The sequence below is a fragment of the Saccostrea cucullata genome, unplaced genomic scaffold (assembly GCF_032062105.1).
Source record: "Saccostrea cucullata isolate Sc308-1 unplaced genomic scaffold, CSIRO_AGI_Scuc_v1 ctg3054, whole genome shotgun sequence".
In the NCBI taxonomy this organism is placed as follows: Eukaryota; Metazoa; Mollusca; class Bivalvia; order Ostreida; family Ostreidae; genus Saccostrea; species Saccostrea cuccullata.
In genome coordinates this window covers 23348-49726 of record NW_026934643.1, presented here as the reverse complement: position 1 = coordinate 49726, position 26379 = coordinate 23348, and the positions used below count along the sequence as shown (strand labels likewise).

At 34.9% G+C, this 26379-nt stretch overlaps 1 protein-coding gene across 1 annotated transcript; it reads left to right on the top strand.

The window, feature by feature from the left end:
- Nucleotides 1-288: 288 nt before the first annotated feature.
- On the top strand, nt 289-25897 carry LOC134241117 (casein kinase II subunit beta-like). The gene is made up of 6 exons (XM_062723205.1): nt 289-381; nt 17155-17257; nt 20106-20242; nt 20377-20452; nt 20825-21014; nt 24066-25897. Exons 3-6 carry the CDS (start codon nt 20117-20119, stop codon nt 24097-24099), a joined length of 426 nt encoding a protein of 141 aa, XP_062579189.1. The 5' UTR covers nt 289-381; nt 17155-17257; nt 20106-20116; the 3' UTR covers nt 24100-25897.
- The last annotated feature ends 482 nt before the right edge of the window (nt 25898-26379 follow it).

Below are 26379 nucleotides of genomic sequence, written 5' to 3'. Positions count from 1 at the left end.
CCCTTCATAATAATTATTCACTAGATTATTTAAAATTTAAGTAAAATATGATAGCAAATTGCCAAAATATATATTTATGAACAGTAACAATAGGATTGAATGAAGGAGTACTGTATTTGAATTTAATATTAAATATCATATGACAATTTATCAGCATTGAGGAACTTTTAATTTTTATTCTTGTCATCATATTATAAGCTTTAGTGGCGATATTGACTTACCTTTATAAGCTTTAGTGGCGATATTGACTTACCTTTATAAGCTTTAGTGGCGATATTGACTTACCTGAGATTATGTTTGGTTTCCAGAAAACTGCGGCTCGGTGAAGAGTACTGGATTCCCAAATTCTGTAAACAAAAAGGAAATGAGTTCTTTTGTGAGGTAATAAATAAAACAGTGTATTATTTAAAATTGGAATTATTCTGATCATTGGAATTTGGGGTTTTCAAGAAAAAATCCCTTAGTTAGACTAACTTAGACAACTAACAAGAATTTCCATTGCATTTTGTGTTAGTATTTGACTAACTTAGTTAACTAACAAGAATTTCTATTGCAAATTCTGTTATATTTGACTAACTTAGTTAACTAACATGAATATTTCTTATAAAATTTGGCTTAGTTTTAGAATTTAAGTTTTTTATTCTATTTATTTTATAATTATTTTGTGTTAATTTAATTTATTTTATTTGTTTCTGGAATGTTGTTTGTGCTGGTGTTCTTTTTTTTTTTCTTTGCATGCATTTTATTTTTTGGACTTAACCTAAAGTCAAGGCTTAGTCAGATTTTTGTCAGTATCAGCAGGGTTAGTTAGCGCACGCGTAAAATGGGGTTAGTCATGCCAGGCACAACTAACCCCCTACTGCGCCTGCGCCGCTACTTTCTAATCGTAGATTATGATAAAAAATGTTCAAATTAACATCCCATCGTGAATAATGTTCAGTAAATACTCTCAAAAGATTCCAGAATCCTCACCAGCTTGCGTAAATTTCGTAACTCGCAATGTATTTCACACTCAAACGCCGAGGAAGGTCGGGTCAATTCGTTGCCTCCAATTTTTCACTAACCTTGCAGTTTCATTCGAAAAATCCCATCCTTCGCGTCAACATTGCCAAGAAAATGCTGTAGTAAATAAAAATATGTTAACAATAGGAAAACACGGAGAAACACGAAGATATGTAGCCTCCTTCGATCTAAACACAGCCAGTGCAGACACAGCTCGGCGTCACTTCCGCTGTGACGTCAGATTCATTCGTATTCAATCGTAGCTACTCGGCTATTTCCGAAATCCTCTTCGGGTCTTGTTCTCCTATACGGAAAAGGACGAGTTTGATCCGACCGCCCCTCCATTATGTAAAAGGAATATTGGGGTTTCAATCATTCGTAATATTCTTTGGACAGTGTTATCCAATATTTTAGAAAATGTTAATTAATAAATATACATAAAGTCTTGTGACGAGATTACTTCGAAACACGTATATATTAGATTTAATCCACAATATTAACGTACATTTCTTTTGCAGCTTAACGTTACATCACAGGTATATAACTCTTTCTCTCTAATTGTTCACAAAACTGTTTGTTCGTTTTAATGTTGAATTTAGTTTTTTTAGCTCTACTGGTCAGAGACCAGAAGAGCTTATGCGATAGTAATGCGTCCGTCATCCGTCCGTCTGTCTGTCTGTCCGTCTGTCTGTCTGTCTGTCTGTCTGTCTGTCTGTCTGTAAACAATTTTTCAAAATGCTACTCCTCCTACAGTTTTGGTCCGATTTCAATATAACTTGGCACACAAGTAGACTACACTAAGATACATAAAATAGTGCATCAGTTTTTGATTTCGATGAACGGTGTTGCCGTGGTTACTAAAAATAGAAATTTCTGTGAAATTCTTTCAAAATGCTACTCCTCCTACAGTTTTGGTCTGATTTCAATATAACTTGGCACACAAGTAGACTACACTAAGATACATAATTCTGTGCATCGGTTTTTGATTTCGATGAACGGTGTTGCCGTGGTTACTAAAAATAGAAATTTCTTTGAAATTCTTTCAAAATGCTACTCCTCCTACAGTTTTGGTCCAATTTCAATATTACTTGGCACACAAGTAGACTACACTAAAATACATAATTCTGTGCATCGGTTTTTGATTTCGATGAATGGTGTTGCCATGGTTACTAAAAATAGAAATTTCTTTGAAATTCTTTCTAAATGCTACTCCTCCTACAGATTTGGTCCGATTTCAGTATAACTTGGCACACAAGTAGACTACACTAAGATACATAATTCTGTGCATTGGTTTTTGATTTCGATGAACGGTGTTGCCTTGGTTACTAAAAAATAGAAATTTCTTTGAAATTCTTTCAAAATGCTACTCCTCCTACAGATTTGGTCCGATTTCAGTATAACTTGGCACACAAGCAGACTACACTAAGATACATAATTCTGTGCATCGGTTTTTAATTTTGATAAACGGTGTTGCCGTGGTTACTAAAAATAGAAATTTCTGTGAAATTCTTTCAAAATGCTACTCCTCCTGCAGTTTTGGTCTGATTTCAGTATAACTTGGCACACAAGTAGACTATACTAAGATACATAATTCTGTGCATTGGTTTTTATTTTGATGAGTGGCAAGGATCATTTTTCTATTTATTGCTGATTTAAAGTCTCAAGTCCCAACTGCTACTTTCCTCTTCCTTTGTTTTAAGTATAAACCAGTAGAGCTACAGTCTCGACAGAGACTTCTGGTTTTCTCTGGTGAAGGTAGTTTATGTTCAGATGTAATAATTATTCTAAAAAACATATTTTGATATAGGAATAAAAATCTAGTAGTGTAGGGAGACACCCCTTTATGATGGTGGACACATATAACAGAATGGTTACGATACTACAATGTTTCAGTGCTTAAATCAAACGAAAAAGATTGAAGATCTAAGGTCCGCTTATATCATTTCACTGTCAGTTAAGAGACGCATTTTAGGGTGCAAATCTTGAGTTTTGGGAGAAAAAATGACGTATTATTGCATTGTTACGTCATAGAACATGTAGAGCTCTACAAAAGGTAAAGGCGTGAGCATGTATAATACGTGCTGACCTGTTACATATGCATGCAAAACAACAGGATAATATTAACCGCCACTTGAAATGTGGAAGGGCATATAGTAATTGGGGTGTCTGTCTATTACGCTTTAGGGTACCCTTATCTTATCCTTTACTCCTCCTTTACCGAATTAAATAGGTGACCCCCCCCGTCCCTGCATTGTGTAAAATGTTGAGGTTTCATTTGTATACATGTATTACTTTGCGTTATCCAATTTTATGAAATGTTAATTAATAGATATATACATAGACTTATGATGAGATTACCTCCAATCACGTACATATTAATTTTTATGCACAATTAAATAACGTACCTTTCTTTTACAGCTTACATCACAGGTATTTCTGTCGATCTAAGTGTTCACCATGTTCACTCCCAATCGTTTGTTTATTAGGCATTTCGTTTTTTTTTTTACGTTTAGTTTTAGTTTGTTCCGGGTGATGGTTGTTTTCAATTAGATGAAACACACTAATTTAACAGTTCTGTCTTTAAAAAGCGCTAAAAATCGTAACATTTAAAAAATAATGATCCATTTTCACCTTCTTTTTATTTATATGAGGCTAGCTGCAGAACTGTAGCTCTCTATTTTATCTCTGCGAATTTTCTCAAGCAGAGAGCTACAGTTCTGCAGCTAATTTGGGAAACAATTAATTTATAGTCAATATCTTGAATTTAGGGGGGAAAGGTTGATGTATAATTTAACAAAATTGTTACACATCGAACTATGCTTCTTTCAACGGTGATGTTCTATAAAAAAATATTTGGGGAGAGACTAAAAAGGATTTATTCTAAATGGTATACATGTACTTTTAAACTCCGTACCTCTGCATTGTTATCGTCATTTAAATTATGTATAGGTCTTATACTTTTTTTTAATACAGCGTTTATTGCATTCTTTTTATTATTTTAATTCTCTCTTTAAAAAATGCCCATGTTTTTATTTTAATTTGACAGTGGAGAAAGTGAATCTCAGGTGATTGCCTAAATATGAATAATCAACATGCATGGGGAGGATCCAGCAATTTTTGAAAGGGGTTTAGGTCGGTGCCCCCAGCACTCATGCATAGAATCACATCACGGCCAATTCAAGTCCGTACAAAAAAAAAACAACCAAAAAACTATGCAGGACACTTTTAAATCCCTTTGGCAGGGTGTGGGGGTGGGTGGGTAGATGGGGCTTTCTGTAATTTTTCTGTTCGCGGTACATTACTTGCAAATGTTCGAATCTGCGTATTTTCCGGCAACAAAAAACGTGAAGGGAACTTCCAAATCATATATTGATCAAAACCACAGCAAGAGATTATTCTCAAATAAAGGGAGCCCCCTCCATCTGCATAGTACGGGAACATAATAAACTGATTAAAAAATATTTTATGCATACTTCTAAAAGTAAGTTACTTCTAAAAATGGTCCAAAAATGGTATATATATTCTGGAATCTTCCCTGCATGTTACTTGTGGATGTTCGGAGCCCTTAGCCGGGGTTGTGAATGTACACGACGGAATTTAAAGCAAATACGCGAAAATCTACAGACCTAGCGAGCAGAAAGGACAGAGATTTTTCATATTTTCAAATTATTAGACGTATTTATGTAAATATCCATTTTATAGAAAAAATATATATCTCTCTGTATCTCTCTCTCTCTCTTTCTATGTGTGTTTACAAAAATAAAGGGGGTCCAACCCCCGGACCCCCCCTCCCTTTCTGCATCCGTCAATGATCAATACCTTCTTGTATACATGACGCGATTTTTTCCAACATACATGTATTCTCATTAAATTTTTTTGAAATGACCTACCCATATTGATATTTTCTAATTTTAAATATACGAGCAAAGCAGATAGGGAATAGTCGTTGACTTAAAGGCTTCTTGGGTCAGATAGGGTATAGTCGTTGACTTCTTGGGTCATGAACCCCCAGGAATTTGCAGAGTTTTAAAATGAATACATGTATACTAAACCAAGTATTGTTGACTTCCAGAGCTTCATATAGCTATAAAATATAAATCTTTATTCCAACTTAACACAAATCGATGTTTTCTATAAATAAAAAAGGGGGGTGGGGTTCACTTTTACTTGATTTAGTCTATACATTCAATAACTTCAAATTCAAGGAGTGGTTTCACTAAACCTGGACAAAGTATTTACCCGTTCCACGGTTGCCGTGCGCAGAACAAGGTATTTTCCCCATGTGGAAGGGGGTATCCAAAACTGTCCAACCTATTATAAAATAAAATACAATAGACCTTATAATATTGGGGGGGGGATAAAAGGGGCTAACGTATTAATCTGACTATTTGCCTTAATTTCATATATCTCTTCATAAATATCTTGCAAAGCTTCAAAATTATCTGACATTACAATCTATAGGGGTTGAGATTCCCGAGATGACGAGAAGGGGATTCGCCTAGAATATTTTTTTTTCACACTGTAAAATAAATAATCCTCAAAATTAACAGAGAAGGGGGCGGAACCATGCACTCCACTAGATCTATATCCGCGTATATGGGTACATTTCTTCTTTACGAGAATAAGTGAATAATCTTGTTTATAAATACCAAACACTTGCAAATTGTACCTGTACTAAATCTTTCTATATAAATTATTATTACGACACCAAATTAATCATACTTAAAAATTCTAAAGAACTTTTGGACAATTTGAAATCACAAGACTTTACAAAAATCAACAGCATAAAAACTTACGACTTTTCAACTTTATACACAACAATTCCGCACGACAAATTAAAATCCAGGCTTTTTGATATCATTGACAGCTGCTTCTTCAACAAAAATGGAACTCGTAAGTTTACTTACCTGGTTATTGGTCATTTGAAAAATTATTTTGTTAAAACAGATTCTGATTGTACACATAAGTACTCTGAAGTTGACATCAAGAAGATGCTTGAGTTTCTGATTGACAATATCTATGTGGTTTTTGGAGACCAGGTATTCCAACAATCTATTGGAATTCCCATGGGTACAAATTGCGCTCCGTTATTAGCAGACTTATTTTTATATTCATATGAAGCAGAATTTATGCAAAATCTTTTGCGTGAAAAGAAAAAAACACTTGCTGTGGCCTTCAACTCGACATTTAGATATATCGACGACGTATTGTCAATTAATAATGATAATTTCCATTCCTACGTCGACACGATATATCCTGGTGAGCTTGAGATAAAAGATACCACAGAGTCCAACAGATCTGCTTCATACTTGGATATTTTACTTGAAAAAGACACAAATGGTAATCTAACAACCAAGTTATATGATAAACGTGATGACTTTAACTTTTCTATCGTCAACTTCCCTTACTTATGCAGCAATATACCTTCATCACCTGCATACGGAGTATTTATATCTCAGTTGATTCGATACGCAAGAGCATGCTCTACGTATGAACAATTTCTTAAACGAGGTAAATTATTGACAAGCAAGTTGATGAAACAAGAATATCAACAGTCTCGTTTAAAGTCATCATTTCGTAAATTCTATGGTCGATACAATGACCTTGTCAGCAAATACAATTTATCATTGAATGAAATGCTGACTGACGTTTTTCATACCAATTGTTAGTCCATTATTTATACACTGAATTGACTACGGATTTTTTCCGTTATTTCCTGATTATGACAATGAGCACACGGCGGGTGTGACCGGTCAGCAGGGGATGCTCACTCCTCCATGGCACCTGATCCCACCTCTGATGTTTCGGAGGTCCGTGTTTGCTCTGCTCTTGTTTTGTATATTTGTTTAATGGACGTTGAGATTGAATACTGTTCGTTATTTCCATATCCTTATGTATAGTACCATTCTTCAGTATCCAGAGATTTGTTCAAGCTAAGCCACTATAACACCTGACGTTACTTATTTTTCTTATAAAAAAAAACCCCATACCTAATATACATTATTAGGTATGGGGTTTATTATTAATAAAGGAAAAATAAGGACTGTGTATTAGGTATGGATTTTTAAATATATTTTTATATAAGGAAAATAAGTAACGTTAGGTGTATGTGAGGTAAGCCTCGACTTGTAGCTATTCTTCAGAAAGCAGCAGTAGTATAGTGTACATCTACAATTGGTCCTGAATGGTATACTAGAAGAAGAAAAAATCCCCACACAGACTTTAAGGAGATTTTTTAGAAGAAGATGCATATCGAGGAAGAAAAGATTATTTTATCAATTAAGTTTACTACGTCTACAGGGGTGTTGAGGAATCCACAAATATCTGAAACGGGGATTTAATGAATATCATATATGTGCAAAACAGAACAAACTGATTGTAAAGTATAAAGTGAAATTAGTGGGAAAATCCCATATTTTCAAGAAAATTCAGATTGTGGATTTTATTCGCTCAGTGGCTCATACCGCTCCTGGATCAGAAACCCTTGACTTGGGAAAATGTGGCTCATATTAAAGATATCGAATACTAGACGTTCATAATGTTTCCAATCATCCATATTTTACCACCACATGTACGGCATCGGATATTTCCGGTTCCGTTTTCCGTACCCAATTCTTGACCCTGAAAATGGTCTTGATCATGACTAAATAAACTCAGACTTAATAATCACCAATAAATACATAAATATGAAAAATTAATGTATTCTGTTTCTAGTTTAAAATTTATATTTTAAGTGATTTAACATGGAAGTATTGTTTCCGTTTATTTTGAATTTTCCGAGTGGAAGTAAATAAAAAATATACTATATGACACCATTGTTAAACTCATTTGCTCCAAAATATATAAATGACCCCCCCCCCCCCCCTCCCCATCAAAGATCCTTCAACTAGTAGTAAACGAGTTCGTATATGCACGCATCTTAACAATTATTTCGTCTGTCTGTCCGTCCGTCAACCTGTCCGATTTTTAGACATAATTATACCCCCCGCAAACGAAGTTTGGGGGGGTATATAGGAATCACCTTGTCCGTCTGTCTGTCTGTCCGTCCGTCTGTCCGTCTGTCTGTGCATTCGTGTCCGGTCCATATCTTTCTTACAGAGGGACATTAGAATCTACTACTCCACAATAAGATTGCTCATGACCTAAGGGTGTGTCATGACCTTGATCCAAGGTCATTCGGGAAAGTTCAAGGTCACTGGAAGAAAAATTTCATAATTCGTGTCCGGTCCATATCTTTCATATGGATAAACTTGGTTGGTTCTCATTTCACACAAAGATTGCCCATGACCCAAGGGTGTGTCATGACCTTGAACCAAGGTCATTTGGGAAAGTTCAAGGTCACTGGAAGAAAATTTTCATAAATCATGTTTGATACGTATCTTTTATAGATAAACTTGGTAGGTTCTCATTTCACACAAAGATTGCCTATGACCCAAGGGTGTGTCATGACCTTCACCCAAGGTCATTTGGGAATGTTCAAGGTCACTGGAAGAAAATTTTTTATATTCCCTGTCCGGTCCATATTTTTTTCATGGATAAACTTGGTAGGTTCTCATTTCACACAAAGATTGCCCATGACCCAAGGGTGTGTCATGACCTTGACCCAAGGTCATTCGGGGAAGTTCAAGGTCACTGGTAGAAAAATTTCATAATTTGTGTTCAGTCCATATCTTTCTTATGCATAAACTTGGTAGGTTCTCATTTCACACAAAGATTGCCCATGACCCAAGGGTGTGTCATGACCTTGACCAAAGGTCATTCGGGGAAGTTCAAGGTCACTGGTAGAAAAATTTCATAATTCATGTCCGGTCCATATCTTTCTTATGCATAAACTTGGTAGGTTCTCATTTCAAACAAAGATTGCCCATGACCCAAGGGTGTGTCATGACCTTGACCCAAGGTCATTTGGGGAAGTTCAAGGTCACTGGAAGAAAAATTTCATAATTTGTGTCCAGTCCATATCTTTCTTATGGATAAACTTGGTAGGTTCTCATTTCACTGAAAGATTGCCCATGACCCAAGGGTGTGTCATGACCTTTACCCAAGGTTATTTGGGGAAGTTCAAGGTCACTGGAATAAAAATTTCATAATTTGTTTTTGATACATATCTTTATTATTGAAAAACTTACTTCTGAAAAACCCAGCGGGGGGTATTTTGTCCCGTTTGGACAGTTCTAGTTATTACTAGTATGGTGGTTTGTATATACGCTTTACAGAAAATCCATTTTGTGTTGATCAGTTCATTATAGAGGCTTCTGTTTAGAGAATATTTAATCGTCCATCGAAGCTTTTTGAAGTCAATTACACAGGTGAAGATCGACTACTGCTCATGAACATGTTGAAGTCGCCTGGCTGATCCTTTGGCTTCCATGTTTTAAAATATTTGACGCCTCTGATTTCTTTGCTGCATCTCCATTCGTAAAACTGTGACTGCCCAGGAGTACCAGCACTCTACTAACCAATCTCTCACCAGAGGGCGTTTTACGCTCCGTTCCAACACACGTGTAAGCGGAGCGCGCCTTCTGGTGAGAGATTGTCTACTATAACTAGTGATTCCTTAAATAGAACGTGTTATCGACTTAAACATATTTTATTTCTCCATTGATCACAAATATAAATTAATTGGACAATCTTAGCATTTTTTCTATAGTTTAGCAATCAGTACCAATATCTATCCATCAATATTTTGTGGTTTTTGACTAGTTTGGAGGAAGAATATGGAGGGATAAGTACGATGATCAGAATGATAACTCAGTATTTACACCTTTTGATAGTCCGAAAAATCTTAGGTTTTCCTGGCTTTTTACGATTTTGCTATTTTACATGCCAGGAAATCGTCAGAACTGGCGCCATTACGAAAACTGGGAAATCGCCGCCTCCAAGTGGAGGCGGCATTCTCGAGTTGATTTTAGATATTTGCGAACCGAATTAAATTTCGAAGTCACAAGCTAATAATAGTACAATACATAAAGTACTCACCAATATAGTTTTTATTGTTCATTTATAAAACATACAATCCGTTGAAAAGATTTTATCACACTGTCGAGATTTGTCATCATTTCGTGTATTTTAATATCTTGCAAGTCCTTTGACGAAATCTATAGAGATATTTTCTTTACATCGATATTAGTGAGTACTCAAGGCAATGTTTTTTACATAAATTCTGATTTCGGCATTTAGTTCGGTTTGCAAGTATCAAAAAATGAACTGCGGTTGGAGACGACTAAATTTCCAGTTATCGTAATGGTGCCGATTCTGACGTTATCCTGGCACGTAAGATATCAAAATCGTCAAAAAGCCTGTAAAACGTCAGGTATTTCGGACTAACCTTTTGACTACAATTTTGTTTAAATGTTCAAAGGCAATTCTATTTTCATACATGTATAGAGAAGAATCCTCAAGAATTGTGTGTAAGAGAGAGGGTTGAACTACGCCCAAATGTTCAATGCATAATAATATCTATCTTTGCAGAAAAGGGGGTGGGGGTGGGTGAGGGAGGCTAAGCCAACCCACCTTAAAAAGAAATGGAAAGGGGGGGGGGGTATTCATACACTGACATACACTAACAGCAATAGTATAAGTCGTGGTACACTTTACTTTTGGCAGCACTCGAACAATTGTTTTATAAAATACAAGGAAGGACGGCTCGTTCTTGTTTTTGGGGGCAACGATCAACATTGTGACTAAAAATGAAGGTGCCACAGTCAATATAATCATACAATCGGACAGAAGTTTTACATGACTTTAAAGCTCAAGAGATGCTGGGATAGAGGGGGATGGTGTCAGGCAGGGGTCATTCAACTGACCCACAAAGGAATTCATTTTTATATGTTTTCAGAACTTGAAATTCTTCGGCCCAATTACAAATGACCTTGATTGTATTGAAGGACTACTCATAGAAAATATGCTTCGTCTTATTTCAAGTCTTATTTTGAATTCATAAACTTGCCTGACTTGGTCAAAGATTTTAAGCTGTGTGAACACATCCATGTAGAACTATACTGAAACGCAACAAGCTGTAATCTACAAATGTTTGAATTTCTTATCTAATGATTTTCAAGAATGAATACAGTAAGGCAAAACTCACTTTTCAAAGCATCAGATATTTGATAAAAATGTTAAAATATTTTTTTTTTACTTTAGAAAGAAACATTTGATTGTTAAAAGACCTCTCCCAGCCATTCAATCTAAACGCGCAAAACTGCCCTACACAACAATTGCAGATTAATTTCTACGTTCATCAATATTGAGATCTGAGCGAAAAAATTATACTTTGTCACTTTTAGATGCCTGTTTTGGAGTTTTTCATGTTTGGGTCGAATTTTCTCTAACCTAGCGCAATGGAGAGTGTAACCATTGGACTTTCGGTCCAAGGACTGTAATTTAATGCATAGGATACTTAAAAGTCTGCCTGACAATTTGGTTCGAGGGTCGACAAAACCCATTTTGCCGTCAAACGCGGTCAATAAATGTTTTGTTATACTTTTCATTGAATGTTTTGTTTTTGTTTTTGTTTTTGTTTTTTTTTTTTTTGGACATACATGCATTTTGTACTGACTTCCGTGCATGTGTTGTAACTGTTGAACATCAACGAAAAATGAGATTAGACACCGCCCATTCTGTGACATAAGTGGTCTTACATCTCATCGAACGGTCCAACATCTTACTCGGCGGTCCAACATCAATTTTTTTATGCCTGCTCAGCAAAACATTAGAAATGTTAGAGTTTTTTTTTTTTCGAATAGATTTTGTAGGAAAAAATTTCTAAAGGTATAACAATAGAAGTTAATGTTGATTATGCTATAGTCGTTATTGACTAATTGACAAAAGAATTTTCTAACTAAATATGAGGGATTGGTGTTTACTGGGAATTGGGGAGGGGGATGTAGAAGGTATTACATGCATATTTTATTACCGAACACTGAATTTGAAACATTTTTCTTCATTTAAAAACAAGACACTGACATAATGTATCATGGCTGCGGTGTTTTACATTTGAAGTAATTTTTAAAAAAAGACGCTGACATTATGTGTCATGGCTGCGGTGTTTGACATTTGAAGTAAAGTGTACAATAACTGGATATACAAACCGATGGGCGGAGCCAGGAAAACATGTGCCGTGTAAGTAGATTATTGAACACCAAGGCAATTTCATCATTTTAAATTACATGTATTTTGAATCTGAATTACAGAATGAAATGGGCTTTGTTATGTACAAAGGCAAAATTTCTGCAAGTGAAATATAAGTCTTTAACATAAATTACAGTGCGTATTTCAAACTACGAAATGCTTTTACGGAACCCTGCAAATATTCGACCAATCGCAACGAGAAAAAATCAAGTTTTTGACATGAATTCCACGCAGAAATATATTAAAATATCACACCTATTGTAATATAGCATTTTAGCAGAATAATCCATCTTTGCTGTGTTCTTTGCTCAACTAGAATAAAGTGCAGCTGTACTTCATCCAAAGGTTTACAGTAGAGTTATTGACCCTGATACAGATTTGTCGTGAATGTCACAGCTCTCGAATATGTGAAATGATCAACGGGTATCTTTTTTCTTGATTTTCGAACAACACCTGAATTTTCCTTCTACAATTTCGAATTTTTCCTCTGTAATATTCGCAGGTTTTTTTGTGAATTTCTTTACAATCCGTGTTTATATTAAGCTGGACTTCTGAAATCCGACGTCCTTTCTTATGAACAAACATACGTAAAATGTGTATATTTAAAATACTGTAAGGAAGGAGATATTGTCCATGCGGTCACTTGAATGACAAATACTATGTGACATGAGGTTTTAATGGACATGATACAAGAAAGCTATTGAATTTTTTATTTGAATGTTTATTATGGATTGAGTTGAAGTATCCTGATTTATATGGACGAATGGCATAGACTCGTGTTTCGCACTCGTCACATAAAGGGGTGTCTCCATACACTGCCAGATTTTTATTCCTATATCAAAATATTTTTTTAAAATAATTATTACATCTGAACATAAACTACCTTCACCAAGAAAAAACTAAATTCAACATTAAAACGAACAAACAGTTTTGTGAACAATTAGAGAGACAGAGTTATATACCTGTGATGTAACGTTAAGCTGCAAAAGAAAGGTAGGTTAATATTGTGGATTAAATCTAATAAATACGTGTTTCGAAGTAATCTCGTCACAAGACTTTATGTATATTTATTAATTAACATTTTCTAAAATATTGTGTCATGTTGTAAATTTTGAATTTACCGGGTGGCAGTAAATACAAAATTTACTACTGCCACCCGGTAAATTCAAAATTTACAACATGACAATTGGATAACACTGTCTAAAGAATATTACGAATGAAACCCTAATATTCCTTTAACATAATGGAGGGGCGGTCGGATCAAACTCGTCCTTTTCCGTATAGCAGAACAAGACCCGAAGAGGATTTCGGAAATAGCCGAGTAGCTACGATTGAATACGAATGAATCTGACGTCACAGCGGAAGTGACGCCGAGCTGTGTCTGCACTGGCTGTGTTTAGGCATTCATCATTTTAAATTACATGTATATTAAATCTGAATTACAGAATGAAATGGGCTTTGTTATGTACAAAGACAAAATTTCTGCAAGTGAAATATAAGTCTTTAACAAATTACAGTGCGTATTACAAACTACGAAATGCTTTTACGGAACCCTTCAAATATTCGACCAATCGCAACGAGAAATCAAGTTTTTGACATGAATTACACACAGAAATATATCAAAATATCACACCTATTGTAATATAGCATTTTAGCAGAATAATCCATCTCTGCTGTGTTCTTTGCTCAACTAGAATAAAGTGCAGCTGTACTTCATCCACTGGTTTAGAGTTATTGACCCTGATACAGATTTGTCGTGAATGTCACAGCTCTCGAATATGTGAAATGATCAACGGGTATCTTTTTTCTTGATTTTCGAACAACACCTGAATTTCGAATTTTTCTTCTGTAATATTCACAGGTTTTCTGTGAATTTCTTTACAATCCGTGTTTATATTAAGCTGGACTTCTGAAATCCTACGTCCTTTCTCATTTAAAATGTGTATATTTAAAATACTGTAAGGAAGGAGATATTATCCATGCAGTCACTTGAATGGCAAAGACTATGTGACATGAGGTTTTATTGAACATGATACAAGAAAGTTATTGAATTTTTTATTTGAATGTTTATTATGGATTGGGTTGAAGTATCCTGATTTATATGGACGAATGGCATAGACTCGTGTTTCGCACTCGTCATCACATGTGCCTGGTGACGTGACCCCCCCCCCCCTTTTCCGTGTTCCGTACTCCAAGGGTTCTTTGACTGTTCTGATTAACACATTCTTCTGTGACATATTACAAAGCTTTACTATTAAAAAATCCAAAACAAAACCTTTATAAAAAATCCGTACCCTCTTATTCTAAAATAGAAAGGCTAGTTTTAGCTTAAATTTTGGAATTTTATTGTAGTATCGTAAACATTCTGTTATATGTGTCCACTATCATAAAGGGGTGTCTTCCCACATTACAAGATTTTTATTCCTATATCAAAATATGTTTTTTAGAATTATTATTACATCTGTACATAAATTACCTTCACCAAGAAAAAACTAAATTCAACATTAAAACGAACAAATAGTTTTGTGAACAATTAGAGAGACAGGGTTATATACCTGTCAGCCTACCTGTGATGTAACGTTAAGCTGCAAAAGAAAGGTACGTTAATATTGTGGATTAAATCTAATATATACGTGTTTCGAAGTAATCTCGTCACAAAACTTTATGTATATTTATTGATTAACATTTTCTAAAATATTGAATAACACTGTCCAAAGAATAATACAAATGAAACCCCAATATTCCTTTTACACAGTGGAGGGGCGGTCGGATTAAACTCGTCCTTTTCCGTATAGGAGAACAAGACCCGAAGAGGATTTCGGAAATAGCCGAGTAGCTACGATTGAATACGAATGAATCTGACGTCACAGCGGAAGTGACGCCGAGCTGTGTCTGCACTGGCTGTGTTTAGATCGAAGGAGGCTACATATCTTCGTGTTTCTCCACAGGCACCTGAAGCATGGATAATACCCCCCCCCCCTTTTTTTATGAAAAAAAATGTAAGAGTGTATAATATCTCAAAAATATAAAATTTCCCCGTCAAACACATCTATATGTCGTTATATGCAAGCAGATTGTACTTTTTCTCACGTTTAAAGAATGGCCTTATTCGGTATAATAAAAATACACAAGGTAAGAAACAAAAGTTGTAAACAAAAGGGGAACCCCTACTTCGAGACAGATTACCAAGGTAATAATTAATGTTACCTATCATAATTTTGCAATCACTCTGTCTGGGAGATGTTCTTTGATTAGTCTCTTTAACCTAAACCCCGCTATTAGCGTTTGATATGCCGTAATCAGACGATTTATTAATCGGATACATAAAATTTTCTCCATTGGCAGCGTTGAAGGAGGTTTTGGAGCTGCTTTTCTGTTTCGCCTTATCTGATTGGCTAATTATAATACAGTTTAAATATCTAACCAATCAGATAAGGCGAAACAGAAAAACAGCTCCAAAACCTCCTTCAACGTTGCCAATGGAGAAAATTTTATGTATCCGATTAATAAATCGTCTGATTACGGCATATCAAACGCTAATAGCGGGGTTTAGGTTAAAGAGACTAATCAAAGAACATCTCCCAGACAGAGTGATTGCAAAATTATGATAGGTAACATTAATTATTACCTTGGTAATCTGTCTCGAAGTAGGGGTTCCCCTTTTGTTTACAACTTTTGTTTCTTACCTTGTGTATTTTTATTATACCGAATAAGGCCATTCTTTAAACGTGAGAAAAAGTACAATCTGCTTGCATATAACGACATATAGATGTGTTTGACGGGGAAATTTTATATTTTTGAGATATTATACACTCTTACATTTTTTTTCATAAAAAAAGGGGGGGGGGGTATTATCCATACTTCAGGTGCCTGTGGTTTCTCCGCGTTTCAAAGCATGTTTTCCTATTGTTAACATATTTTTATTTACTACAGCATTTTCTTGGCAATGTTGACGCGAAGGATGGGATTTTTCGAATGAAACTGCAAGGTTAGTGAAAAATTGGAGGCAACGAATTGACCCGACCTTCCTCGGCGTTTGAGTGTGAAATACATTGAAATTTACGCAAGCTGGTGAGGATTCTGGAATCTTTTGAGAGTATTTACTGAACATTATTCACGATGGGATGTTAATTTGAACGTTTTTTATCATAATCTACGATTAGAAAGTAGCGGCGCAGGCGCAGTAGGGGGTTAGTTGTGCCTGGCATGACTAACCCCATTTTACGCGTGCGCTAACTAACCCTGCTGATACTGACAAAAATCTGACTAAGCCTTGACTTTAGGTTAAGTCCAAAAAATAAAATGCATGCAAAGAAAAAAAAAAAAGAACACCAGCACAAACAACATTCCAGAAACAAATAAAATAAATTAAATTAACACAAAATAATTATAAAATAAATAGAATAAAAAACTTACATTCTAAAACTAAGCCAAATTTTATAAGAAATATTCATGTTAGTTAACTAAGTTAGTCAAATATAACAGAATTTGCAATAGAAATTCTTGTTAGTTAACTAAGTTAGTCAAATACTAACACAAAATGCAATGGAAATTCTTGTTAGTTGTCTAAGTTAGTCTAACTAAGGGATTTTTTCTTGAAAACCCCAAATTCCAATGATCAGAATAATTCCAATTTTAAATAATACACTGTTATAATGAGATTAAACATGCCTATATCAGTTTATCAAAGTAAAAGTGCTCGGTTAGCATGGTTAAAGAATATTTTGTGGAACTTATAATAATCTAATTTTTGAGGCACAGTTAATTAACACTTTCAATGCAATTCTTGCACCTCGATCAATCTTCGACATAATACTGCACATCAGAAACAGTTGAACTTTGGTATCTCTAACTAAGATATTTCGAATACCACAGATATGTCGAGGTGATGTGGAAGTACAAACCACATATTCTTTAAGTATTTTGTCCTTGAATCCTCAGATATCTGAGTTTTTTCTCAGCACCATCAATTTCAAGATGTATTTTAAAAACGTTATTAGCATCAGGTGTTTCTTGTTACAGGTTGATGAGGACTTCATTAACGATGAATTTAATCTACATGGACTAAGACAACGAGTTTGGCACTTCCAATGTGCTCTAGACATCATTTTGGACTTGGATTGTAGTAAGTGCTAAACATGATAAAGTTTGTAAAAAAAAAAAATCAAGTTTCTGAGTCAGCTCAGTCTTGGAGTATTTTGTGAAAACATCCCTTATTGATCATCATCTGCAGGTCATTGCCAGGTTTCACATTTTTAGCTCACCTCGACAAAGTCGAGATGAGCTTATGCTATACCCCCGGCATTGGCGTCGGCGTCCCAGTTAAAGTTTTGGGAGCAGGTCCATTCCCATGTAACTATAAGCCCTACCTGGACCAAACTTGCAAGGATGATGCATCTAGGGATGGACACTGCCACACTTGCTTTGGATGCTGGAGCTGACGTACATTTTCCTAATGAGTGGCCAGATTAAAGTTTTTTGAGCAGGTTAAAGTTTTTGGAGCAGGTCCATTCCCTAGGAACTATAAGCCCTACATGGACCAAACTTGCATGGATGATGCATCCTTGATGGACACTGCCACACTTGCTTCAGATGCTGGATCTGAGGTACATTTTCTAGATGAGTGACCAGGTTAAAGTTTTTGGAGCAAGTCAATTCCACAGGAACTATAAGCCCTATTGGGACCAAACTTGCATGGATGATGCATCTAAGGATAGACACTACCAGACTTGCTTCGGATGCTGGATCTGACCTACATTTTCATTCCCAAGTAACTATAACCCCTAGCTAAACCAAACGTGCATTGATGATGTATCTAGGGATGGACACTACCAGACTTGCTTCGGATGCTGGATCTGACCTATATTTTCATTCCCAAGTAAGTATAAGCCCTACCTTAACCAAACTTGCATGGAAAATGCATCTAGGGATGGACACTATTAGACTTGCTTCAGATGCTGGATGTGACCTATATTTTCAATACAAGAGACCTGGTTAAAGTTTTGGGAACAGATCAATCCCAGTGAACTTGAAGTCTTTGATATCTGCAGTATTAACAAAGTAATATGAATATTTGTTTACACTCTACATGTTTTTCATGCTACACATGTAGAAATGTGTATGTGCCATGTAAGGGGTTAAACACAACTTGCAAGAATATTGTTGTTGGGATAAATACTAAATATTAAGAAAATATGATGTGAGATTTGCATTATTAAACTGATAACATTCGTCGAGGTGAGCTTCGTAATCTTTGATTACCTATGTTTATCATTAGCTGAATCGTCAGCTGGCATCATGACAAACTCCAAGGAGTTTAAGGATACTTGTTGTAGATATTACTAAGGGTGAAATTTACTGAATTTTGTAAACATTGAAACGAACAGCAGTAAATGAAATGGTACCATCTAAACGAGAGAATTTTATGTGTTGAATTTTTATGGCTACTTACTCATGAAACACTAATTTAATAAACCATTCTTTCACTATAATGTAAGTATGAGTTATCGTTACTGTTTATATGTTGGTTTTTATGACGAAAGAGTACGAAGTGTCAAAAACTGAAACAAGACAGTAATATAAAAATATAATACGATAGCTCATTGAGGGTTCCGGTTTACGTTCAATATTTCAAAGCTCTATGTTCAACATTATACTGTTATAAGCATGATACTTTATATTTTCTAATCTATAAAAAGCAACAACAGGGGTTATTTATTATAGAACATATACTTGGAAAAATAAAATGATACGTAGCTAGTTTTCACTACTTGGAAATTGGAATTAAATATGTTAGACCATATTGGTTTCTAGATAGTTTTGTTTAATATTGCGTTTCCGGTATCAGCTATAACAAAAAAATGTTTGTAACAGACACAGAGTGTGTTTTCTTTGGTAAAAATGAAATAAAACAACTTGTTTGGATGAGAGGTTTTTTTCTGATAGACATTGATATTAACCTTCATGTAATGTTTACTCAATTTGTAAACGTTTAGAGCATTTAATCAAAACGTCGCCGTTTACACGTGTAATCGTTTCGCCCTTAGATATTACCTGTGATGGAACTAAACTGTTTTCTTGCCTTCAATGTATAAGATTTTTCCATAGGTGTTTGACGTTTTTTAACCTTTCTTTTCATAAATAAAATTTTCCCCATACTTTACTATTTCTTTTCATAGATAAATTAAAATTTTCCCATGGTGAAGTATGGGGAACTTTTTATTTATGAAAAGAAAAGTTAAACATGTAAAGCACCTGTGGATATTTGCTCTTTAGCTCCAATGTTAAAAAAGACCAAGAAGCATATTACAGGGGGGAGACGTCTGTCTGTCTGTCTTTTCCTCCTCAAACAATTTTCAAATTGTTAATCTTTCTATAGTTGATTGAATTCCAGTAAAACTTTGTTTAAAGATTGATTACATAACGGTACAGAATGCTTCTTTGTTTTGAAAATTGCTAATCACTGTGGCCATGGTCACTACAAATAGAAATTTCTGTACATTACTTCCAAAACACTGCTACTAAAGTTTTAGTCCAAATTGAATGACTTTTTATACTAGTAGACTTCATAAAGTTACTTGAGTCAAAGGCTTAAGTGGCCTTATCTGATTGAACCTTGAATACAAAATGTACCTTAAAAAATTGAGGTTTTAGAAGAATGCAATAATCATATAAATATTAACAAGGATACATTTAATGCAATTCATTTTTTCTTTAAAGTCCATTTATTATATATATAAAAAATGAAGAGCAACATTCTTCTGGAGACCTCTTGTTTTAAAATACTCTTTATATAATTGCAAACCAGAAGAGCTACAGTGTCCTTGAGACTAGTATAATAACAAACTGAAGAGCTAAGGCCTCCTGCAGTAATATAAGTACAAACTGAAGAGCTACAGTCTCCTGCAGACTAGTATAATTACAAACTGAAGAGCTACTGTCTCCTGAGAGTATTCTTGTTTTACTCTATTCAGTACGCGATTCAATGATGGATGATTCAGACCTCTCAAACGATTCTGAAGCAGAGAATGTTGTGGAAGAAGCAGCGGAGTTGTTGTATGGCTTAATACATGCCAGGTACATTCTGACTGACAGAGGAATCAGGAAAATGGTGAGTATTAAACAATTCAATCTTTAACTGAAATAAATTCAAATGGCATTGAATGAAAATAATTGTTCTTAAAAATAAGTGGACTTTGTGACATTTGCTGACCATTGCATGTTTGTTTGAATCTGACTTTTTAGATAGACAAATGGCAGGATGGCGTGTTTGGCACCTGTCCACTTGTGAGCTGTGAGAGACAATTTGTGCTTCCAATAGGTAAATTCAGAAAATGTATTCAGGGCATCAATATTTTTTGTCCTTTCTGGTTTCCCATGTAAATTAACATTGTGAAAAATTGTAACAATTCCGTGCAAACACAAACACATTTTAGCAATCAACTCGATCACATTGTATGCTGGTCATGAAGTGTCCCGGTCTGATTAAAATCAAACTTTCACTAGCTCCTTTTTAAATTTCATTGTCACATTTTTACCCTAAATTTTTACTTTGTAGCTTGTGTACTAAATGTGCTAAATTTCTAATTCAATAAAAAATATTGACTGTCCCTCGTATAGTTGTCTGTTTAAACTTTCTGCATGAGTCTTTGATGGTGAAGTACTGACATTGTTTAACTTTTGTTATTGACAGGAATTTCTGAGCACATTGAAAAAGAAACTGTAAAAGTGTACTGTCCAAAATGTGAAGATGTGTATCATATACGATCCCGACGCCATCGCTTCACAGATGGTGCTTTTTTTGAACCAAACTTCCCTCAAATGTTGTTTATGGCTTACCCAGAATACAGACCTGAACGTCCATCCAATCAATTGATCCCAAGGTAAAATGATTTTGTTTAATGTTGAGTCAGCAATATTTCAGCCATATTTTGCTGATGAAAAGACATGTACAGGGTTGAAAGAGTTTTTTGAGTTTTTCTGGTAGACCCTGTTCTTTTTTGAAAACCAGAAAAAGATCTTTTACGTGCCAAGGGGGTTGTTATCCTTGAAACAGGGCACATTAGACCATTAGACAAACTTACCAAGGTAAGAATCGGTTTTAAGGTATTATAACTTATTACATCCAGCTAATCAAAATTTTACAAAGGTAATGTCACTCAAAGCAATCAACTAATCAGTTTCGTTAACAAAGCGGTACAATATATGTATCAATTCATGGATGAACAAGAGGCCCACGGGCCTTATAGGTCACCTGAGCATCATGCAACAACTTTCAAATGATTGAATTTGGTTTATGTTTTAAGCTAGATGCTATGGCATTCACAATTTTGAAAGAGGCACCATTGCTAATCATAACTTTACACTTAGCAATTGTTTAGTTTGATTACTTAATACCCATAAGCAGGGTAGGGGAACAAAAATGTATGTCAACTAATCAATTCAGCGATAATCAGGAGTGCTCCTACCACACATGAACTCCTGACCCTAAGTCTACACATTGCACAATTTTTGAAAAGGCACACTTGCTTATCAAAATTACTTGATTAATACCAAGGAGTAGATTTCAAACAATTCATTTTCAGTATATAAGTAGAGCCCCCCCCCCCCCCCCCCATTTTGGTATCCCTGACCCAGGGGCCTTGAAATTCGCAATTCTGGAAGAGGAACCCATCATAACTAAATAAATAGTTCATCTGCTTATTACCCAGAATTAGAGAAAAAGATTTTCATAGATGTAATAGATGTAATGTATTTTCACTATATAATCATTATAGAGCCCCGCCCTAACACCATAACCCCTGACCCTGGGGCCATAAAATTCACAATTTTGGTAGAGGCACTCTTGCTCATCATAACTATGAACTTAATAAGTTTATTTAATACCTAGGAGCAGAGAAGAAGATTTTCAAAGATTTAATGTATTTTCACTATATAATCAATAGAGTCACGCCCTAACACCAGAACCCCTGACCCTGGGGCAATAAAATTCACAATTTTGGTAGAGGCACTCTTGCTCATCATAACTATGAACTTAATAAGTTTATTTAATACCTAGGAGCAGAGAAGAAGATTTTCAAAGATTTAATGTATTTTCACTATATAATCAACAGAGTCACGCCCTAACACCAGAACCCCTGACCCTGGGGCCATAAAATCCATAATTTTGGTAGAGGCACTCTTGCTCATAATAACTATGTACTTAGTTAGTTTATTTAATACCTAGGAGCAGAGAAGAAGATTTTCAAAGATTTAATGCATTTTCACTATATTATCAATAGAGCCACGCCCTAACACTAGAACCCCTGACCCTGGGGCCATGAATTTCACAATTTTGGTAGAGACACTCTTGCTCATCATAACTATGTACTTAGTTAGTTTATTTAATACCCAGGAGCAGAGAAGAAGATTTTCAAAGATTTAATGCATTTTACTGTATAATCAATAGAGCCCCGCCCTAACACCAGAACCCCTGACCCTGGGGCCATGAATTTCACAATTTATGTAGAGTCACTCTTGCTCATCATAACTATGTACTTAGTTAGTTTATTTAATACTCAGGAACAGAGAAGAAGATTTTCAAAGATTTAATGCATTTTCACTATATAATCAATAGAGCCCCGCCCTAACACCATAGCCCCTGACCCTGGGCCATAAAATTCACAATTCTGGTAGAGGCACTCTTGCTCATCATAACTATGAACTTAACAAGTTTATTTAATACCCAGGAGCAGAGAAGAAGATTTTCAAAGATTTAATGCATTTTCACTATATAATCAATAGAGCCCCGCCCTAACACCAGAACCCCTGACCCTGGGGCCATGAATTTCACAATTTTGGTAGAGGACTTAATGCTGATTACAATCATACCAACAGTTTGACTGTTTGATGTCCAGGAGTAAAGAAGAAGATTTTTAAAGATTGCACTAATTTTAGTGGTTTTTGCCCCACCCCCAGGCCCCAGGGGGGCAGGGACCACGAAATTCACAATTTTTGTTCCCCTTCACGCATAGATGCTATATGCCAAAATTGGTTGAAATTGGTTCAGCGGTTTCAGAGAAGAAACTGAAAATGTTTAAATGTTAACGCACGAAGCACGACGGACGACAGACGACGGACGACGACGGACAAAAACAGATAGCAATAGGTCACCTGAGTTTACTCAGGTGACCTAAAAATTGAAACATGCAAATAATATAACAATCTGTCAAAGTGTTGGACTTTTAATAGAAGCTTCAAAGGATCCATCCAAGAAAATGAACTGTAGTCTCCAGTAAAACCATCAATTAAAATTTTATGTTTTATTTAACTAGATTATCGACATAATTATCAATAGATGAATAACAAAGGGAAATAACTTCTCACAAAGTAAAGGACAACGTTGCTTTACAGGTAAGTGGAGCCCTCCTAACACCCAATCAAAATCCTGAAACGGATGTCAGGAGTAAGTGAGCTAATATCAGCCTTTCAATCCCGAAACCATAATTTAATAGGGATGTCTTAAAGATCTATGAAATAAAATGTTGTTGTAGCATTCCTCCTTAATATCCAAAGACACAAAAGATTTTCATAAATATGATTCTATCATATGCTTATTTCTACAAGGTAGTACTAATCATGTGTTAAAATTAGAGCAAGAATTTTGCCAAACAATCCAATAGTAACGCTAACTGTTTCTGTATTCTGAGGTGGTCAATAAAAATATCAAGATGTCCGATTCTCCAGAGGCTGTGTATGTACATTGCTGGCAGTGTAGGCATTACTTAATATAAATGGAAGAGTTCCTCTATTGTAGATTTTTCACATAAAACAAAAAACCCACCTAGCACCCTTTAATATTTTGACTTGTGAACATGATTTTGATCTTGTCATTTCAAGAAAATGATGATCTTCTCAAATTATGATTGATTAATTATTTTTGCCCCCCTTTTCAGGTTTATTACTCTTCATGGTAAAAGTATGAAGTAGCTGCAGATATTGAAATGAAAAAACAGAAATAGCCGTCTTAATAAGGAAATCCCGAAGAGGAAATTCTGTAGGAATGGGCAGCAAAACACAGGAAAGATTTAAGATCAAAAGAAAAGAAGTTCTTAAGAGGTGGAGAATGGAAAGGGCAAAAGAGGAAGCTTCATAGAAGTGGAAAACTGAGAACATTGATCAGTGGCTCTAAGATGGAGCAAAGATGCATCTCACATTCACCATATAGAATTATCAAGTCAGAATTTAGTTTTCAACTCATCTGAGCTGAAAGTTAAACTGAGATTTTTTGATTACCCCTTGTCTGGGGTTGGGATAGGGTCATTCGTGTTTCACAAACATGTAGTTTTAGCTCTACTGGTCAGAGACCAGAAGTGTTTATGTGATAGTAAGGTGTCTTTCTTCCGTCAGTCCAGCTGTCTGTCTGTCTGTGAACAATTTTTCAAAATGCTATTACATGTACTCCCAGTTTTGGTTTGATTTCAATATAACCTGGCATAGAAGTAGACTGTACTGTCAAAGGTTCATTATTTAGTGCATTGCTTTTTTTTGTTTTTGATGAACAATGTTGCCATAGTTACTAAAAATAGTAATTTCTGTAAAATTTCAATAAAATGCTACTCCTACAGTTTGGGTCTTATTTCAATATAATTTTACATGCAAGTAGATTACTCTAAGATATATAATTTAATGAATTGGTTTTTTTTATATCGATGAAAGAGTGGTGTTGCCATGGCTACTAAAAATAAAAGTTTCTGTGAAATACTTTTAAAATGCTTCTCCTCCTACAGTTTTGATCTGATTTCAATAAAACTTGGCATACAAGTAGACAACACTAAGGTACATAATTTAATGCATCAGTTTTTGATTTGTTTTAACCTTATTGCCATGATAACTAAGAATAGAAATTTCTCTTGAAATCTTTTGAAACGCTACTCCACCCACAATTATTTTCCGATTTCACTGTAACTTAATGGCATACAAGTCGACTTTATGAAGGTTCATTATTTAGTGCATTGGTTTTTTTGTTTTCAGTAAATGGTGTTACCATGGTTACTAAAAATAGGAATTTCTTAGAAATACTTTCAAAACACTCCTCCTCCTACAGTTTTGGTTTGACATCAATATAAATTGGCATATGAGTAGACTACATTAAGGTGCATAATTCTATTTAATGCTGCCTTTTCTTTTGTAGACCAGTAAAGCTACAGACTCATCAGAGATTTCATGTTTATGTTCACTGTTCTATCTTTTATTTGAACAGAATATAGTAATACTGTGAATCACTCTTTATTCTCGAGAACTTTATTTTCGAGTAATTACGCGACACAGTGTGCTCGCGAAAATTTAATTCTGGCGTATAATAGCATTTCTTAAGATTATATAGAGCAATAACAACAATTCGTGAAAAATTTTTCTCGCTAATCAAGAGTCAATGACTATCTCGTGAAAATAAGGTGTTGCGAAAATTGAGTGATCTACAGTATGAAAAAAATATTATAGTCTTCAGTCTTTTTTCGTGTAGTACAGTTTAGCGGGTTATTTTAGTGGGGTGCTAATTATAGCGTCTTGATGGTAGCCAGCTAAAATTGTAATTGCTAAAATAGTCAGTACTCTTCTTAGTGTTCATCTGCAAACAGCTGAAACTCTGTGTCCATTAAAATAAATTATGCCAAAATTAATGGCTTATCTTTGAGCAGGCAAACGCCAAATTTTTAACCCACCAAGAAAACCCGCTATACGGTATATAGTGTATGTATTTCATATTTAGCAATAATTAAATGCATAGAATGAAATAATTAATAGACCAAATATTCATTTAAACTATGTTGTATACTTTCTGCTATTGAGCTAATCTGTTAAAAAGTTGGGAGGTCAAATTAATGCTAATTTGTGAAAAAATACAATTCATTATCGCTACATTTCTTCAAAATGGGCATTTATTTGAGGCTATATCTAAAAGAATCATACAACTTTGTCAGTTGATGGATCTTGGAGAATATTAATTTAAAAAAACCCTCGTAAGGGGAATTATCAAGAAAAGAAAAAAAATAGAATGGAAGAATGGGATAAAAATTTTCCTCTTGAGAAACACTGGGCCAGAAAAGCCCATATTTCAAAAATTCGTTTGGTGACTGCAAAAATGGGAAAAGGAGTTCTGCAAATCATGTGTTTTGCTAATGATTAGGGATCAAAATACGGTTTTTTTTTCTACAAACACCTGTTATGATGGACATATTTTCCCATATTTTACATTCTCAACTCATTATT